General features: G+C 38.6%; 2 protein-coding genes across 7 annotated transcripts in view; both read left to right on the top strand.

The window, feature by feature from the left end:
- The window catches only part of TMEM108 (transmembrane protein 108), a 391252-nt gene that overhangs the window by 247364 nt on the left and 123768 nt on the right, over positions 1 to 20120 (top strand). The window lies entirely within an intron of this gene.
- LOC116635026 (thymosin beta-10-like) lies at positions 8141 to 10582 on the top strand. The gene has a single exon (XM_032408688.1). It carries the CDS (start codon positions 10071 to 10073, stop codon positions 10317 to 10319), a length of 249 nt encoding a protein of 82 aa, XP_032264579.1. The 5' UTR covers positions 8141 to 10070; the 3' UTR covers positions 10320 to 10582.

Genomic DNA, 20120 nt, shown 5'->3' with positions numbered 1-20120 from the left:
TTTATTTCTTTCTGTTGTCTGATTGCTGTGGCTAGGACTTCTAGTACTATGTTGAATAGCAGTGGTGATAGTGGACATCCCTGCCATGTTCCTGACCTTAGGGGGAAAGTTCTCAGTTTTCCCCATTGAGAATGATATTCATTGTGGGTTTTTCATAGATGGCTTTTATGATATTGAGGTATGCACCCTCTATCCCTATACTCTGAAGAGTTTTGATCAAGAAAGAATGCTGTACTTGTCAAATGCTTTTTCTGCATCTATTGAGAGGATCATATGGTTCTTGTTCTTTCTTTTACTAATGTATCACATTGATTGATTTGCAGATGTTGAACCAAACTTGCAGCCCAGGAATAAATCCCACTTGGTCATGGTGAATAATCCTTTTAATGTACTGTTGGATCCTATTGACTAGTATTTTGGTGAGAATTTGCATCCATGTTCATCAAGGATATTGGTCTGTAATTCTCTTTTGATGGGGTCTTTGTCTGGTTTGGGGATCAAGGTAATGCTGGCCTCATAAAACAAGTTTGGAAGTTTTCCTTCCATTTCTATTTTTTGGAACAGTTTCAGAAGAATAGGTATTAATTCTTCTTTAAATGTTTGGTAGAATTCCCCTGGGAAGCCATCTGGCCCTGGGCTTTTGTTTGTTGGGAGATTTTTAATTACTGCTTCAATTTCCTTAGTGGTTATAGGTCTGTTCAGGTTTTCTATTTCTTCTTGGTTCAGTTTTGGTAGTTTATACATCTCTAGGAATGCATCCATTTCTTCCAGATTATCTAATTTGCTGGCATATAGTTGCTCGTAATATGTTCTTTTAATTGTTTGTATTTCTTTGGTATTGGCTGTGATCTCTCCTCTTTCATTCATGATTTTATTTATTTGGGTCATTTCTCTTTTCTTTTTGATAAGTCTGGCCAGGGGTTTATCAATCTTGTTAATTCTTTCAAAGAACCAGCTCCTAGTTTCGTTGATCTGTTCTACTGTTCTTTTGGTTTCTATTTCATTGATTTCTGCTCTGATCTTTATTATTTCTCTTCTCCTGCTGGGTTTAGGCTTTATTTGCTGTTCTTTCTCCAGCTCCTTTAGGTGTAGGGTTAGGTTGTGTACTTGAGACCTTTCTTGTTTCTTGAGAAAGGCTTGTATTGCTACATACTTTCCTCTTAGGACTGCCTTTGTGCATCCCAAAGATTCTGAACAGTTGTGTTTTCATTTTCATTTGTTCCCGTGAATTTTTTTCATTCTTCTTTAATTTCCGGTTGACCCATTCATTCTTTAGTAGGATGCTCTTTAGCCTCCAGGTATTTGAGTTCATTCCGACTTTCCTCTTGTGATTGAGTTCTCGTTTCAAAGCACTGTGGCCTGAAAATATGCAGGGAATGATCCCAATCTTTTGGTACCGGTTGAGACCTGATTTGTGACCTAGGATGTGATCTATTCTGGAGAATGGTCCATGGGCACTAGAGAAGAATGTGTATTCTGTTGCTTTGGGATGGAATGTTCTGAATATATCTGTGAAGTCCATTTGGTCCAGTGTGTCATTTAAAGTCTTTATTTCCTTGTTGATCTTTTGTTTAGACGATCTGTCCATTTCAGTGAGGGGGATGTTAAAGTCCCCCACTATTATTGTATTGTTGTCGATGTGTTTCTTTGCTTTTGTTATTAATTGGGTTATCTAATTGGCTGCTCCCATGTTAGGGGCATAGATATTTATAATCGTTAGATCTTCTTGTTGGATAGACCCTTTAAGTAGGATATAGTGTCCTTCCTCATCTCTTATGATAGTCTTTGGTTTAAAATCTAATTTGTCTGATATAAGGATTGCCACCCCAGCTTTCTTTTGGTATCCATTAGCATGGTAAATGGTTTTCCACCCCCTCACTTTCAATCTGGGTGTGTCTTTGGGTCTAAACTGAGTCTCTTGCAGACAGCGTATCGCTGGGTCTTGTTTTTTTATCCACTCGGATACCCTGTATCTTTTGATTGGGGCATTTAGCCCATTTACATTCAGGGTAACTATTGAAAGATAGGAATTTAGTGCCATTTTATTGCCTGTAAGGTGACTGTTACTGTATTTTGTCTGTGTTCCTTTCCGGTCTATGTTACTTTTAGGCTCTCTCTTTGCTTAGAGGACCCTTTCAATATTTCTTGTAGGGCTGGTTTCATGTTTGCAAATTCCTTTAGTTTTTGTTTGTCCTGGAAGCTTTTTATCTCTCCTTCTATTTTCAGTGACAGCCTAGCTGGATATAATATTCTTGGCTGCATATTTTTCTCATTTAGTGCTCTGAATATATCATGCCAGTCCTTTCTGGCCTGCCCAGTCTCTGTGGATAGGTCTGTTGCCAATCTAATGTTTCTACCATTGTAGGTTACAGATCTCTTCTCCCGAGCTACTTTCAGGACTTTCTCTTTGTCTCTAAGACTCATAAGTTTTACTATTAGATGTCGGGGTGTTGACCTATTTTTACTGATTTTGAGGGGGGTTCTCTGTGCCTCCTGGATTTTGATGCCTGTTTCCTTCCCCAAATTAGGGAAGTTCTCTGCTATAATTTACTCCAATATACTTTCTGCCCCCACTCTCTCTTTCTTCTTCTGGGATCCCAATTATTCTAATATTGTTTCATCGTATGTTATCACTTATCTCTCAAATTCTGCCCTCATGATCCAGTAGTTGTTTATCTCTCTTTTTCTCAGCTCCTTTATTTTCCATCATTTGGTCTTCTATATTGCTAATTCTCTCTTCTGCCTCATTTATCCTAGCAGTTAGAGCCTCCATTTTTGATTGCACCTCATTAATAGCCTTTTTGTTTTCTACTTGGCTAGATTTTAGTTCTTTTATTTCTCCAGAAAGGGTTTCTCTAATATCTTCCATGCTTTTTTCAAGGCCAGCTAGTATCTTTAAAATCGTCATTCTGAACTCTAGTTCCGACATCTTAGTAATGTCCATATTGATCAGGTTCCTGGCAGTTGGTACTGCCTCTTGTTCTTTTTGTTGAGGTGATTTTTTCCGTCTTGTCATTTTGTCCAGAGGAGAATAGATGAGTGAGAGAACAAAATGCTAACAGGGTAACAATGACCCCAGAAAAATATACACTAAACAAATCAGAAGAGACCTGAAACTGGGGGAAAAGAAAGAAAAAAGAAAAAGATAAAAAAACAAACAAACAAAAAAAACAGACTATGATCAAATATGATCAGACTGGTGCATAGATCAGTGCCACACACTAGATTTTGAGTGTAGTTTGGTCTGTTAGAAGAATGTGCCTCCCATAATTTTAAAGAAAGAAAAACTTATATATGTACAAAAATAAGGGTAAATACACTGAAGGAATGGAATATGACTGTAAAGATGAAAATTATAAAGGATTTTATAAAAGGGATTGATAAGATAAGTTGGTTGAAAAAAGAAAGAGAGGATTTAAAAAAAAAAAAAGGGAGAGAATGTGATCAGGCAGGAGACTAGAACAAAGTCATACACTAGAGATTTAGGGTATATTTTGGTCTGTTAGAAGAATCTGTATCCCAAAATTTTAAAGAGAGAACAACTTATATATATATAAGTTTTGGTATATATATAATATAATATATATACCAAAAATAAGGTTAACTACTATGAAGAGATAGAATATGACTCTAAAAATGAAAAATAAGATTTTTTTTAAAAAAAGGGATGGATACCATGTTAGTTGAAAAAGGGGAAAAGAAAAATTCAAAAAGAAAAAGAAAAAAAAATTTTTTTAATTAACTTTGAAAGACTAAAGAATCATGGGAAAAAAGCCATGGATTCTATGTGCAGTATCCCCCTAGTGCTGGAGTTCTGCCGTTCTCATTGATCGGTAAACTTGGTCTTGGCTGGCGGTTCTCGCTGATCTTCTGGGGGAGGGGCCTGTTGCCGTGGTTCCCAAATGTCTTTGCCAGAGGCGGAATTGCCCCCCCCCTTGCCGGGCCGGGCTAAGTAATCTGCTCGGGTTTGGTCTCGGGAGCTTTTGTTCCCTGCAAGCTTTCCGTACAGCTTTGGAGGACGAGAGTGAAAATGGCGGCCTCCCAATCTCTTCCCTGGAGGAGCTGAGAACTCGGGGCCCCACTCCTCAGTGAGCCCCCAGAGAAAAGTCAGTCACTCCCGTCTCCCCGGTCTCCGGCCGCACTCCGTGCTCTCCTGGCCTGTGACCAAGTGTTTCTGTCTCTGGCACACGACCCCGTGTGGAGTCTCCAAACCCAGCAGATCCCTGCCGTGCGCTCCCGTGCCACTCTTCCCAAGGGAGGAAGGGGAGTCTGCCCAGATCTGCCGCTTGTTGGGTCCCTGCTTCCAGAAAGTGGTTGCTTTTCTGTTCAGAGAGTTGCTGCTATTCTTTTCTTCGATCTCCTTTTGAGTTCATAGGTGTTCAGAATGGTTTGATCCCTATCTAGCTGAATTCCTGGGACCAGACGAAACTAGGTCTCCTACTCCTCTGCCATCTTGCTCCTCCAAAAACATAATATGTTTTTGGTGAGCAGATGAAGACCCAGGGGCCTGGGAAAAGGCTGTTACTCGTCATTGGAATTTTGATAGGGATTGCATTGAATCTGTAGATTGCTTTGGGGAGTATGGACATTTTAACAATATTCTTCTAATCCTTGGGCATGGAATATCTTTCCATTTATTTGTGTATTGTTCATTTTCTTTAGTCCATGGCATAGTTTTCAGTGTACAGGTCCTTCACCTCCTTGGTTAAATTTATTCCTAAGTATTTTATTCTTGTTGATGCAGTTATAATTGTGATTATTTTCTTAATTTTTCTTTTTTGATAGTTCATTCTTAGTGTGTAGAAACACAGTAGATTTTTGTATATTAATTTTCGTATCCTGCAACTTCACTGAATTCATTTATTCTAACAGTTTTTTGGTGGAGTCTCTTGGCTTTTCTACACATAAAATCATGTCATCTACAAACAGTGACAGTTGTACTTTTTTTTAAGTAATTGGATGCCTTTTATTTCTTTTTCCTGCCTAATTGGTCTGGCTAGGACTTCCAATACTATACTAAATATAAGTTGTGAGAGTAGGCATCTTTGTCTTGTTCCTGATCTTAGAGGAAAGGCTTTCAGCTTTTCACCATTGGGTATAATGTTAACTGTGAGCTTGTTATATGTGGTCCTTATTAGGTTGAGTACATTCCATCTATACCCACCTTGTTGAAAGTTGTTATCATAAATGGATGTTGAATTTTATCGAATGCTTTTTCTGCTACTGTTGAGATCATATGGTTTTTAGCTTTCATTTTGTTTATGTGGTATATCATGCAGATTTATGGATGTTGAGCCATCCTTGCATCCCTGGAATAAATCTCACTTGATCATGGTGTATGATCCTTTAAATGTATTGTTGAATTCAGTTTGCTAATATTTTGTTGAGGATTTTTGTAAATATATATTTTTAAGCTTCAAAAATTATGGTGTTGGGGTTATCTGTAGAGTAACACCCAATAATCTAGAAATGTAGTACTCTGGCTGAGTTCTGGACAGGACTATGCTAGATGATAGACTTCTGTGTTATATTCTTGGTATTACAAGTTCTACATGTGCAATTAGCAGAGACAGCCTCAGGAGTTGATCAACAGAATTTTCTAGGATATGTACAAACCAAATGTCAAATAGTTGGGATTTTCAGATCCAGTGCTTTTGGGGAATTTTACTCTATTATGGAAATTGTACTGAATAATAAATATAATGATTTAAAACATTATTATGATCTCTAACTGTAGGAGTGTAGGCTTTTAAAAATCCTCAATTCTCTCAACTCTAATTTTATTTGTCTCCTGTATTTCTTCCTCTTCACTCTCTCATTTCTCAAAGTAGAATTCTCTGGCATTGAGCCACTTGCCTAAAATCATATCATAAATCACTGAAACAAGAATCCCATGGATTTTGTTTCTTTGTGTTACTTCTTTTGAAGTCTAGTCTTTGATTTATATAGTCTTGCTATCATGTCTGGTGGATTGGTAAGCTTCCCTAGGACTGCAGTCAGTCCATAGCCAACCATTCTATAACCCAAACAGGTACTGAATGAGATTAATAGACAAAGATATGCACTAATTTTATTCATTCAACAAATATTTGAGTGTCTGCTATGTGCAAGTCATTGTGTTAGATCCTGGTTAAGATCCCTTAAGAAACAAAATCTTAAAAATCTCAGAGAAAGATAGCTGAAGATTATTCTTTTCCAAAGCAAATTTTCATGGGCATTAAGTACTTAGTATGACATGATCAGGATCCAGGCTTCTTCTATCTTAAGATCCCACAATCTTTAGTGCTGCCCCCCACAAGATCATCACAGAAAGGGGAGAAAATATTGGATACTTAACCTTTTTTTTTTTTTTTTTTTTGCCTAGAAGTAATACACATAAATGTCTGTTTCCATCTCATTAGCTAGATCTAGTCATATGGTCCCATCTGAATGCAAGGGGCCTGGGAATAGTCTGTGGCTATGCAGACACTTCTCAGCAATAAATCTATACTACAGGAGGGAAACATAAATCTTGAATAGTCAACTAGTCATTTCTATGTTCTTGGCTCTAAGTTTAAAACTCTAAGTGGAAGGATAACTAATAAAACAAGACAGGCTTTCAAGCATTCAGTTCTTCTGAAAGCTTGTAGTATAGAGTAAAATAAAGGCAACAGGCATGGTTCTTAGAAATAACTAGTTCTAGTTGAATCTCAGATCTGTACCTCTGAAACAAATAATGCAATATATGTTAAGAAAGAAAAAAAGAAGAAGAAGAATGTAGCAGGAGGGGAAGAATGAAGGGGGGGAAATCGGAGGGGGAGAAGAACCATGAGAGACGATGGACTCTGAAAAACAAACTGAGGGTTCTAGAGGGGAGGGGGGTGGGAGGATGGGTTAGCCTGGTGATGGGTATTGAGGAGGGCACGTTCTGCATGGAGCACTGGGTGTTATGCACAAACAATGAATCATGGAACACTATATCTAAAACTAATGATGTAATGTATGGGGATTAACATAACAATAAAAAATTTAAAAAAAAAAGAAATAACTAGTTCTAACCACTGTTGCTTTGAAACTCCTACAGCATTATTTCACAGATAGTTTTCTGTTATGGAGTTCTATTATCACTGTCATCATTACCACATCTGTTGATGTGAGTGCCCTTGAAATAAATGAGTGACCAAAACCACACTAATTTCAAGTTTTGATAGACACATGGGGCTAAATATTGCTATTCACAGATTTAAAAGGATGACAGGAAAGTAAAACATGATTCATTTCAACTTCTTGCTGTGGTAGTATTAAAAGAGCTATACAGGTCTGGATATGTGAGATGAATGAAAACAGGACTATCATTTAAGTTTATTCAGGTTGTGAACTGCAGATAGTAGGGACACCATTCACATTATAGACTTTGTTGACGGTGTCCTCCTAAAGTTATGTGGCTATTCTGTAGAGGACCTGAATGAAAATTTTAGCAGTGGAGTCATTAGGACAACAATGTTTAAACACAATTTATGATGCTGTAATTATAAATTCACACTGGGACCCAGCAGATAACTTTCCTTTTAGATTTTTTTAATACAAGTTTTCTTGTATTTTCTTCATACAGTATGTAAGGAAGTCTTGCATTTCATGTTCCTATGGGGAAGTGGAAAGTAAAATCAAAGAAGAGAGTTGAGTGTATAATGAAAGGTAAAGAAACAGAATGGAAGGGTGAAGAAGCTATGACATTTTGAGAACTAAATGAGTAGATGAGGAAACCTCTCTAAGCCTCTGATCACTCACTCATCTATAAAATGGGAGGTTTGGGCTAGGAGATCTTTGACATTCATTCTTGTGTACAGTGTTCAAAAAAAACATAGAATGTAGAGAAACCTATTGCAGGAGTTGCTGTTTTACCCAAGAAATATCCCATAAAACAAGAAGAGTAGTTCTGTGGCAGAAAACATTTTTCTGGGAGTCAGAAAAGCTAGATTCTAATGCTGGCTCTGCTGCTAACTTCCTATCAATTATTTCACCTATCTGAGCCTCATTTTATCCATTTCTTTTTTTTCTTTTTTTTAAGATTTATTTATTTATTTATTTATTTATTTATTTATTTGAGAGAGAGCACAAGCAAGGGGAGCAGCAGAGGGAGAGGAAGAAGTAGGCTCCCTGCTGAGTTCAATCCCAGGACTCTGAGACCATGACATGAGCCGAAGGCAGATGCTTAACTGACTTTTATCCATCATTTTATCCATTTCTGAGTCTCAGTTTATCCACCTGTAAAAATAACATTAAAATAAAAAATGGTCTATAAGTTTATTCCTACTCTTAGTATTGTAGAATTAAGAATGGATGGATGTTTTTGGCCTAAAACAAACAAAAAGGTCCTGAGTGTCATTTAATCTGCATTGGAGTCAGATAGCCTGAGAAAAGCTCACCAAAGAAGAAATATAAGTGAGAGCACAAGATGATCTTTTCAGTTACTCCATCCTAGGTGTCACTGCTTATAAAAATGTATTAAACTCTTTAGGTATGATCAAATCAGTACAGAAAACTGAAATGCATACCACCCTTCTGATAGGTTTTTTGGATTCTAAATCTGTAGAAAGATTTCTTTTGCCGGTGATTAATTTAGTTTCACCTGGTTTCATTGTTTACCAAGCTTTCCTTGGTTGGCTGATAATCATCTTCAAAAATGTGTTCTGTATTCTTGAAATTTGCTAAAAGAAGAAAACTTAAATGTTCTCACCACGAAAAAAGATAAATGTGAGGTTACGAATAGGTTAATTAGCTGGATTGTGGTAATTATTTTACTATATTTGTATTGTAAAATATCACCATGTATACCTTAAATATATGCAGTGTTTGTTTGTCAGTTATACCTCAATAAAACTGGGGAGAAGAGGCTAAATAAACAAAAAATGTGTTCTGAATATCTCCTGATATTCAGGAGATATAATGACTACTATTGTAGTCATTATAAGCATTAACAAAAGTAAAAGAAAAATAGGCCTGATCTCATAGAGCTTTGGGTACCTCCAATAGGTGAGGGAAGTAGCTAATTGGAAAGGTAATTTTAAAAACTAAATTGTAAACCTGGCTTCAGCACACCTGAAGGTCCTAAACATGTCATGTGAAGGAACATGAGTCATATTCCTATTAAAGAACATATAAAAGATACTCATTAAATATTTGTAGGTTGAATGAATGTGCCTGGGAAAACAAAATCCACCTGCAACAAAAGCGGCCAGTGAACAAAGCTATCAGTCACTGTTATAGGTATTAGTGGAAAAAAATAGTAATAACGCTAGGCCCCTTGAGAATTTCTAACCGTATCCCTGCTCTTGCAGTTTGGATTTTGAATCCATATTATATATGTAATATAAGTAACTCTAAGAGGAATATAAATAAAAATATTTTGTGTGGGTAACAAGCACCTCTGGGGGCCAGCCAAAAATGGAAATTCTCTTGGTAGGAAAGCATCCTCAACCAAGGGGGCTCAGGATACGTAGAGATTAACTTCAGTCAGATATGAGATTTTAATAAGAGATTGCCAAATGCATAAGGAAACAAACTGATAGCGAGAGTCAGCAAAAGAAAGAGGAGAGAAAGGAAAGAGAAAAGGGAGGCTAGGGAGAGAGATTGATTTAGATTGCCAAGAACTTTAGATATTGGAATTATCAGGTACTGAATATGAACTATGGTAGTAGTCTCATTATCTATCGATGTTTAATAACCCCAGAACTCAGTGACATAAAACAACCAGTAGTTATGCTCATGGAGTCTGTGGGTCAGGAACTCTGGATTTGGGGAATGGTTTTCCTTGCTCCACGTTGCCTGGGTCCACAGCTGGATGACTGGAAGGCTGGAGCAACTCAACAGCTGGCTGCTGCAATACTCTGAAGGTTCGTTCACTCATATTTCTGGTGGTTCATGCCGGCTGTGATTGAGGCCCTAGCTGGAGTTACCAGGCAGAACATCCAAATGTGGCCTCTCCATGTGGCCTGGACTCCCTCACAGCATTGTGGCTGGTTCCCAGTGCGTCTGCGGAGGCAGGCAGAAGCTCTATCACCTTTTCTAACCTAGCCTCAGAATCATGCAGCATGACTCCTACAGGATTCTATTCAAAAAAGAAATCAGTCGGTCTCTTGCTGCAGCAACGCAAGTGGGAGCACCAGGCGCCGGGCTCGGAGCGGAACTCCACGGATCGCTTTAAGAAAATGGCAGACAAGCCGGACATGCAGGAAATCGCCAGCTTCGATAAGGCCAAGTTGAAGGAAACGGAGACGCAGGAGAACACCCTGCCGACCAAAGAGACCACTGAGCAGGAGAAGTGGAGTGAAATTTCCTAAGAACCTAGAGGATTCCCCACCCCCGTCATCTTCGAGACACCCCCGTCGTGACGTGGAGGAAGAAGAGCCACCTGCAAGATGGACACGAGCGACAAGCTGCACTGTGAACCCGGGCACTCCATGCCGACGCCACCGGCCTGCAGGTCTCTGAGGGGACCCCCCCAATCGGACTGCCAAATTCTCCGGTTTGCCCTGGGATATTATAGCAAATTATTTGTATGTTTAATGAAAATAAAACACACCTCGTGGCAAAAAAAAAAAAATCAATCACAAAGGCCTAGCCAGGTTTGGAAGAAAGGAAAAGAGACTTCACCTCTTGATAAGGGCTGCTGTCAAGGTTCTGAGAGGGAATTTGGAACCAGAAATATTGTTGTAGCCATCTTAGAAAGACAGTCTGTTACAATAGGTAAAAATATTTGAATAAATAGAAGATAGAAATGGGGGAGAGGAATCTTGAGATAATAAACTATTAAAATTAACCAGTTAGATTTGAAAAAAAGAACTAGCTAGATCTTACAGAACTAAAAAATGTGTGATTATTAGAATTTGAAACTCAGTGGATGGATTAAATAGCAGATTAAATATCTTTAAAAAATACTTAATGTGCTGGAACACAGAGTTTAAGAAATTACCTGGAATAGGGGTGCCTGGGTGGCTCAATTGGTTAAGCATCTGCCTTTGGCTAGGGTCACAATCCCAGGGTCCTGGGATCGAGCCCCGTGTTGGGCTCCCTGCTCAGCAGAGAGCCTGCTTCTTCCTCTCCTCCCTGCTCATGCTCTCTGGCTATCTCAGTCTCTCCCTCTCTCCCTCAAATAAATAGATAGAAGTAAATCTGAATATTAGTCTCAGTCTCTCCCTCTCTCCCTCAAATAAATAAATAAAATCTTTGAGGGAAAAAAAAAGAAATTACCTGGAATATATTATGGAGAAATAGAAGGTAAAAAATGTGAGTGATTGAGATATGTAAGACAGAGAAGGCCTAATATATGGGGTTCAAGAAGAAAAGGATAGAGAAAGTAAGGCAGAAGAAATATTTGAAGATGTAATGCAGAATATTTGCTAGGATGTATGAAAGATATGAATGCTCAGATTCTGGCAATACTGTGAATCTTAAGAAAAAATAAAAAATTCCATACCTGGATAAATAATGAAATTACAGATAAAAAGATGTCTTAAAAGCAGCCAGTGGAAAAAGTTACTTAGAAAGAAATAACATTTAAACTGACAGTTGACTTTGCAACCACTATAGTATCCAGGAGACTGTGAAATAATACCTTTAAAATGCTGGTAGTTAAAAATAAATAAATAAATAAATAAAATGCTTATACTTGGTACTGTCAACTTAGAATTATGGATCTAATAAAACTATCTTTAAAGCATGAGAGCAAAATAATGTTCAGATGTTTTTTTGTTTGTTTTTTTTTTAATAGAACATTTCACAGATGGACCCTCATTTAAAGAACTTCTGAAAAATGTGCTTCAGGAAGAAGGAAATTCTTCTCAGAGGGAAGGTCATCAAAGAAATTAGTAATTTTCTATATTAAACAAAATAATGTCTAATTGTAGGGTTAAAGAAAAAACTAAAATATACTATACAATAGTAGCATATAAATTGGAAGGGGTTGAACGGAATCAAAGTCTTAAATTCTTATAGTGTTTGAGAAGATGGAAAATACATTGTCAAGTAGTCATGAAAGAATTTTAAGGGAACCACTAAAAAAAATAGAAATAAACTCCAAACAAGTAGAGCAAAAAAACTATTGGAATAAGAAAAAAAATACAGTCCAAAGGAAGACAATAAAGAGGGGGAAATAGGCATAAAGTTAGATAAATAGGACAAGATAGAAGTAAATCTGAATATTAGTAAGTATCAGTGGGATAAACTAACCAGTTAAGTGCTTCACAACTTACTTTAAGAGATTATGTTTAATGTGAAAATCCCCAGAAAAAGATAATAGGAGAAAGGAAAATTATGGGTCATTCTTGCCCAAGAAAATGATTGTAGTCATGAATTGGTAGGAGGGATCATGGCAATCATCAGACCTACAAAGGATATGGTACCTACATCCATCACCCCTGATTTCAGAATGCCTACAAGGACACATTGTGCTGCCTTCTGGTTTATTTCTTGGGTAGAGGTTGGCAGGAGGTCTTCGTTGATATCACCCCATTTGAGGCTGTCTGTTAATATTCATGACCTGAGGCTGCTACATAGCACCTGTGTTATATAACAGCACCTTTTTTATGACCTAAGATGTCACAGTCTCATGAGTAATGAGGTGCTGGTGGGAGTTATTGAAGGATTGACTGTAGACTCTTAACCAATCCACAATTTGCAGGACATGAGGTGCCATCATAAAGAATTAATCAAAGTGATTCTTCTCTGTTGCTATGGACAGATTACACTCTAATTCTGTCTCTGATAGTTTATGACTACTCTCTGAGTAGTTAAAAATGTATTTTTAATAAGCCTTAGAAAAGCAATTTATTTTTGCATGGGTTAAGCCTTGCTCATGTCCAGAAATTTTCAACAATCAGATCTGACCTCATAAAACTTAACCCTCCCAAAACAAAATCTAAAGCAATATTATGTTTCCCGCTTTGAATACAGCAGATCTACCTGTCATCTATTCACTAGTATCTTTTTTTTTATTGTTATGTTAATCCCCTTGTATTACATCATTAGTTTTAGATATAGTATTCCATGATTCATTGTTTGTGCATAACACCCAGTGCTCCATGCAGAACGTGCCCTCCTCAATACCCATCACCAGGCTAACCCATCCTCCCACCCCCCTCCCCTCTAGAACCCTCAGTTTGTTTTTCAGAGTCCATCGTCTCTCATGGTTCGTCTACCCCTCCGATTTCCCCCCCTTCATTCTTCCCCTCCTGCTACATTCTTCTTCTTCTTTTTCTCTTTCTTAACATATATTGCATTATTTGTTTCAGAGGTACAGATCTGAGATTTAACAGTCTTGCACAATTCACAGCGCTTACCAGAGCACATACCCTCCCCAGTGTCCATCACCCAGTCACCCCATCCCTCCCACCCCACCCCCCACTCCAGCAACCCTCAGTTTGTTTCCTGAGATTAAGAATTCCTCATATCAGTGAGGTCATATGATACATGTCTTTCTCTGTTTGACTTATTTCGCTCAGCATAATACCCTCCAGTTCCATCCATGTCGTTGCAAATGGCAAGATCTCATTCCTTTTGATGGCTGCATAATATTCCATTGTGTATATATACCACATCTTCTTTATCCATTCATCTGTTGATGGACATCTTGGCTCTTTCCACAGTTTGGCTATTGTGGACATTGCTGCTGTAAACATCGGGGTGCACGTACCCTTTCGGGTCCCTACTTTTGTATCTTTGGGGTAAATACCCAGTAGTGCAATTGCTGGATCATATGGTAGCTCTATTTTCAACTTTTTGAGGAACCTCCATACTGTTTTCCAGAGTGGCTGCACCAGCTTGCATTCCCACCAACAGTGTAGGAGGGTTCCCCTTTCTCCGCATCCCCGCCAACATCTGTCATTTCCTGACTTGTTAATTTTAGCCATTCTGACTGGTGTGAGGTGGTATCTCATTGAGGTTTTGATTTAGATTTCCCTGATGCTGAGCGATATTGAACACTTTTTCATGTGTCTGTTGGCCGTTTGGATGTCTTCTTTGGAAAAATGTCTGTTCATGTCTTTTGCCCATTTCTTGATTGGATTCTTGTTCTTTTGGTGTTGAGTTTGATGAGTTCTTTATAGATTTTGGATACTAGCCCTTTATCTGATATGTCATTTGCAAATATCTTCTCCCATTCTGTCGGTTGTCTTTTGGTTTTGTTGACTGTTTCCTTTGCTTTGCAAAAGCTTTTTATCTTGATGAAGTCCCAATAGTTCATTTTTGCCCTTGCTTCCCTTGCCTTTGGCGATGTTTCTAGGAAGAAGTTGCTGCGGCTGAGGTCGAAGAGGTTGCTGCCTGTGTTTTCCTTTAGGATTTTGATGGACTCCTGTCTCACATTGAGGTCTTTCAACCATTTGGAGTCTATTTTTGTGTGTGGTGTAAGGAAATGGTCCAGTTTCATTCTTCTGCATGTGGCTGTTCAATTTTCCCAACACCATTTGTTAAAGAGACTGTCTTTTTTCCATTGGACATTCTTTCCTGCTTTGTCAAAGATTAGTTGACCATATAGTTGAGGGTCCATTTCTGGGCTCTCTATTCTGTTCCATTGGTCTATGTGTCTGTTTTTGTGCCAGTACCATACTGTCTTGATGATGACAGCTTTGTAGTAGAGCTGGAAGTCTGGAATTGTGATGCCGCCAGCTTTGCTTTTCTTTTTCAACATTCCTCTGGCTATGCGGGGTCTTTTCTGGTTCCATACAAATTTTAGGATTATTTGTTCCATTTCTTTGAAAAAAGTGGATGGTATTTTGATGGGGATTGCATTGAATGTGTAGATTGCTCTAGGTAGGATTGACATCTTCACAATATTTGTTCTTCCAATCCATGAGCATGGAACGTTTTTCCATTTCTTTGTGTCTTCCTCCATTTCTTTCATGAGTATTTTATAGTTTTCTGAGTACAGATCCTTTGCCTCTTTGGTTAGATTTCTTCCTAGGTATCTTATGGTTTTGGGTGCAATTGTAAATGGGATCGACTCCTTAATTTCTCTTTCTTCTGACTTGTTGTTGGTGTATAGGAATGCCACTGACTTCTGTGCATTGATTTTATATCCTGCCACTTGACTGAATTCCTGTATGAGTTCTAGCAGTTTTGGGGTGGAGTCTGGGATTTTCCACATAAAGTATCATATCATCTGCAAAGAGTGAGAGTTTGACTTCTTCTTTGCCGATTTGGATGCCTTTGATTTCTTTTTGTTGTCTGATTGCTGTGGCTAGGACTTCCAATACTATGTTGAATAGCAGTGGTGATAGTGGACATCCCTGCCGCATTCCTGACCTTAGGGGGAAAGCTCTCAGTTTTTCCCCATTGAGAATGATATTCGCTGTAGGTTTTTCATAGATGGCTTTTATGATATTGAGGTATGTACCCTCTATCCCTATACTCTGCAGAGTTTTGATCAAGAAAGGATGCTGTACTTTGTCAAATGCTTTCTCTGCATCTATTGAGAGGATCATATGATTCTTGTTCTTTCTTTTGTTAATGTATTGTATCACATTGATTGATTTGCGGATGTTGAACCAACCTTGCAGCCCAGGGATAAATCCGACTTGGTCGTGGTGAATAATCCTTTTAATGTACTGTTGGATCCTATTGGCTAGTATTTTGGTGAGAATTTTTGCATCCATGTTCATCAGGGATATTGGTCTGTAATTCTCCTTTTGGATGGGGTCTTTGTCTGGTTTTGGGATCAAGGTAATGCTGGCCTCATAAAATGAGTTTGGAAGTTTTCCTTCCATTTCTATTTTTTGGAACAGTTTCAGAAGAATAGGTATTAATTCTTCTTTAAATGTTTGGTCGAATTCCCCTGGGAAGCCATCTGGCCCTGGGCTTTTGTGTTTTGGGAGATTTCTGATGACTGCTTCAATTTCCTTAGTGGTTATAGGTCTGTTCAGGTTTTCTATTTCTTCCTGGTTCAGTTTTGGTAGTTGATACATCTCTAGGAATGCATCCATTTCTTCCAGGTTATCTAATTTGCTGGCATAGAGTTGCTCATAATATGTTCTTATAATTGTTTGTATTTCTTTGGTGTTGGTTGTGATTTCTCCTCTTTCATTCATGATTTTGTTGATTTGGGTCATTTCTCTTTTCTTTTTGATAAGTCTGGCCAAGGGTTTATCAATCTTGTTAATTCTTTCAAAGAACCAGCTCCTAGTTTCGTCGATCTGTTCTACTGATCTTTTGGTTTCTATTTCATTGATTTCTGCTCTGATCTTTATTATTTCTCTTCTCCTGCTGGGTTTAGGCTTTATTTGCTGTTCTTTCTCCAGCTCCTTTAGGTGTAGGGTTAGGTTGTGTACTTGAGACCTTTCTTGTTTCTTGAGATAGGCTTGTATTGCTATATACTTTCCTCTTAGGACTGCCTTTGCTGTATCCCAAATATTTGGAATAGTTGTGTTTTCATTTTCATTGGTTTCCATGAATTTTTTTAATTCTTCTTTAATTTCCTGGTTGACCCATTCATTCTTCAGTAGGATGCTCTTTAGCCTCCATGTATTTGAGTTCATTCCGACTTTCCTCTTGTGATTGAGTTCTAGTTTCAAAGCATTGTGGTCTGAAAATATGCAGGGAATGATCCCAGTCTTTTGGTACCAGTTGAGACCTGATTTATGACCTAGGATGTGGTCTATTCTGGAGAATGTTCCATGGACACTAGAGAAGAATGTGTATTCCGTTGCTTTGGGATGGAATGTTCTGAATATGTCTGTGAAGTCCATTTGGTCCAGTGTGTCATTTAAAGTCTTTATTTCCTTGTTGATCTTTGGCTTCGACGATCTGTCCATTTCAGTGAGGGGGGTGTTAAAGTCCCCCACTATTAATGTATTGTTGTCAATGTGTTTCTTTGCTTTTGTTATTAATTGCCTTATATAATTGGCTGCTCCCATGTTAGGGGCATAGATATTTACAATTGTTAGATCTTCTTGTTGGATAGACCCTTTAAGTAGGATATAGTGTCCTTCCTCATCTCTTATTACAGTCTTTGGTTTAAAATCTAATTTGTCTGATATAAGGATTGCCACCCCAGCTTTCTTTTGGTGTCCATTAGCATGGTAAATGGTTTTCCACCCCCTCACTTTCAATCTGGGGGTGTCTTTGGTTCTAAAATGAGTCTCTTGCAGACAGCATATCGATGGGTCTTGTTTTTTAATCCAATCTGATAGCCTGTGTCTTTTGATTGGGGCATTTAGCCCATTTACATTCAGGGTAACTATTGAAAGATAGGAATTTAGTGCCATTGTATTGCCTGTAAAGTGACTGTTACTGTATATTGTTTGTGTTCCTTTCCGGTCTATGTTGCTTTTAGGCTCTCTCTTTGCTTAGAGGACCCCTTTCAAGATTTCTTGTAGGGCTGGTTTCGTGTTTGCAAATTCCTTTAGTTTTTGTTTGTCCTGGAAGCTTTTTATCTCTCCTTCTATTTTCAATGACAGCCTAGCTGGATATAGTATTCTTGGCTGCATATTTTTCTCATTTAGTGCTCTGAATATGTCCTGCCAGTCCTTTCTGGCCTGCCAGGTCTCTGTGGATAAGTCTGTTGCCAATCTAATGTTTCTACCATTGTAGGTTACATATCTCTTCTCCCGAGCTGCTTTCAGGATTTTCTCTTTGTCTCTGAGACTCGTAAGTTTAACTATTAGATGTCGGGGTGTTGACCTATTTTTATTGATTTTGAGAGGGGTTCTCTGTGCTTCCTGGATTTTGATGCCTGTTTCGTTCCCCAAATTAGGGAAATTCTCTGCTATAATTTGCTCCATTATACCTTCTGCCCCTCTCTTTCTTCTTCTTCTGGGATCCCAATTATTCTAATGTTGTTTCGTCTTATGGTATCATTTATCTCTCGAATTCTGCCCTCGTGATCCAGTAGTTTATCTCTTTTTCTCAGCTTCTTTATTTTCCATCATTTGGTCTTCTATCTCACTGATTCTTTCTTCTGCCTCATTTATCCTAGCAGTTAGCACCCCCATATTTGATTGCACCTCATTAATAGCCTTTTTGATTTCTACTTGGTTAGATTTTAGTTCTTTTACTTCTCCAGAAAGGGTTTCTCTAATAACTTCCATGCTTTTTTCAAGCCCAGCTAGTATCTTTAAAGTGATGATTCTGAACTCTAGATCTGACATCGTACTAATGTCCGTATTGAGTAGGTCCCTGGCAGTCGGTACTACCTCTTGTTCTTTTTGTTGAGGTGATTTTTTCCGTCTTGTCATTTTGTGCAGAGGAGAATAGATTAATGAGAGAACAAAATGCTAGCAGGGTAACAACGTCCCCAGAAAATATACTCTAAACAAATCAGAAAAGACCTGAAGCAGTGGGAAAAGAAAGGGAAAGAGAGAAAAAAGAAAAAGAAAGAAAAAAAGAAAAAAGAAAAAGATAAAGATAAAGATAAAAACAAACAAAACCAGAACAAAACAAAACAAAACAAAAACAGAATGTGATCAAATATGATCAGGCTGGTTTATAGATCAGTGCCACACACTAGATTTTGGGTGTATTTTGGTCTGTTAAAAGAAAGTGCCTCCCAAAATTTTAAAGAAAGAAAAACTTATATATGTACAAAAATAAGGGTTGATATGATGAAGGGATGGAATATGACTGTAAAGATGGAAATTATAAAAAATTTTATAAAAGGAATTGATAAGTTGTTTGAAAAAAGAAAGAAGAGGATTTAAAAAAAAAAAAAGAAAAAAGGGAGAGAATGTGATCAGGCAGGGGAGTAGAAAAAAACCATACACTAGAGATTTAGAGTATATTTTGATCTGTTAGAAGAAACTATCTCCAAATTTTAAAGAGAGAACAACTTATATATATATGTCAAAAATACGGGTAACTACTATGAAGGGATAGAATATGACTAAAAATGAAAAATAAAAATGTTTTTTTAAAAAAGGGATTGATAAGATGTTGGTTGAAAAAGGGAAAAAGAAAAATTCAAAAAAAAAGGAAAAAAGAAAAAAAGACAGTTAAAAAATATAATTTACTTTGAAAGACTAAAGAATCATGGTAAAAAAGCCATGAATTCTATGTGCAGTATTCCCCTAGCGCTGGAGTTCTGCCGTTCTCACTGATCGGTAAACTTGGTCTTGGCTGGCGGTTCTCGCTGATCTTCTGGGGGAGGGGCCTGTTGCCGTGGTTCCCAAATGTCTTTGCCGGAGGCAGAATTGCCCCGCCCTTGCAGATCCCTGCGGTGCGCTCCCACGCTGCTCCTCCCGGGGGAGGAAGGGGAGTCTCCCCGGATCTGCCGCTTGTCGGGTCCCTGCTGGAGGAGCAGTGGCCCGACTGTGCCCCGGATCACCGTCTATGGCAACCCCGAGCTGAGAGCCCGCGCCTGCGCTCCGTCTCTGCAGCCGGCTTCCCTGCTCCGATACCTGGGAGCTCTGCCACACTCAGGCACCCCCAGTCTTTCTGTGACCCCGAGGGTCCTGAGACCACACTGTCCCACGAGGGCTCCACCCCCCACTTAGCCACCAGAGCGACGTCCCTCAGCGGAGCAGACTTCTAAAAGTTCTGATTTTGTGCTCCCCGGCTCTATCACTTGCCAGAAGGGGCCGACAGAGGCCCCTCCCCCGCCGTCTGTCCTCCCGAATATCGCCTTGGATTCACCTCTCCGCACGTCCTACCTTCCAGAAAGTGGTCGCTTTTCTGTTCAGAGAGTTGTTGCTATTCTTCTCTTCGATCTCCTGTTGAGTTTGTAGGTGTTCAGAATGGTTTGATCCCTATCCAGCTGAATTCCTGAGAGGAGACGAAATCCAGGTCTCCTACTCCTCTGCCATCTTGCTCCGCCCCTATTCACTAGTATCTTAAAGCTTGAGTTGGCCAATTAGGTTAAAGTTAAAAAGCTTAGATTTGCCTCTCATCTTTTCCTTCTCTATGAGAACTGTTATTGAGTAAAGGAAAAAAGAAATGGGATGAAAATCCTTCATCCCATTAGATTTAGGTTTAGGATTATGATTAAGTTGTATATCTGAACTGGGCAGAGTAGATGTTGCCTAGTTGTAAACTTTGGCTGATTCCTGGTGATGAGGAAGACAAGTGCCAAAGTGATGGAAGTCCAGAGCAGTTCCTCAGGTATTCATGCGTCGCTTTCTTGTCTCTGAGGCAGCTGCTGCCATCTCACCTCCCAGTCC

Source organism: Phoca vitulina, unplaced genomic scaffold (assembly GCF_004348235.1).
Source record: "Phoca vitulina isolate PV1807 unplaced genomic scaffold, GSC_HSeal_1.0 scaffold10, whole genome shotgun sequence".
Taxonomy (NCBI): Eukaryota; Metazoa; Chordata; class Mammalia; order Carnivora; family Phocidae; genus Phoca; species Phoca vitulina.
The sequence above is the reverse complement of the archived record's forward strand: the minus strand, read 5'-3'. Positions and strand labels throughout refer to the sequence as shown.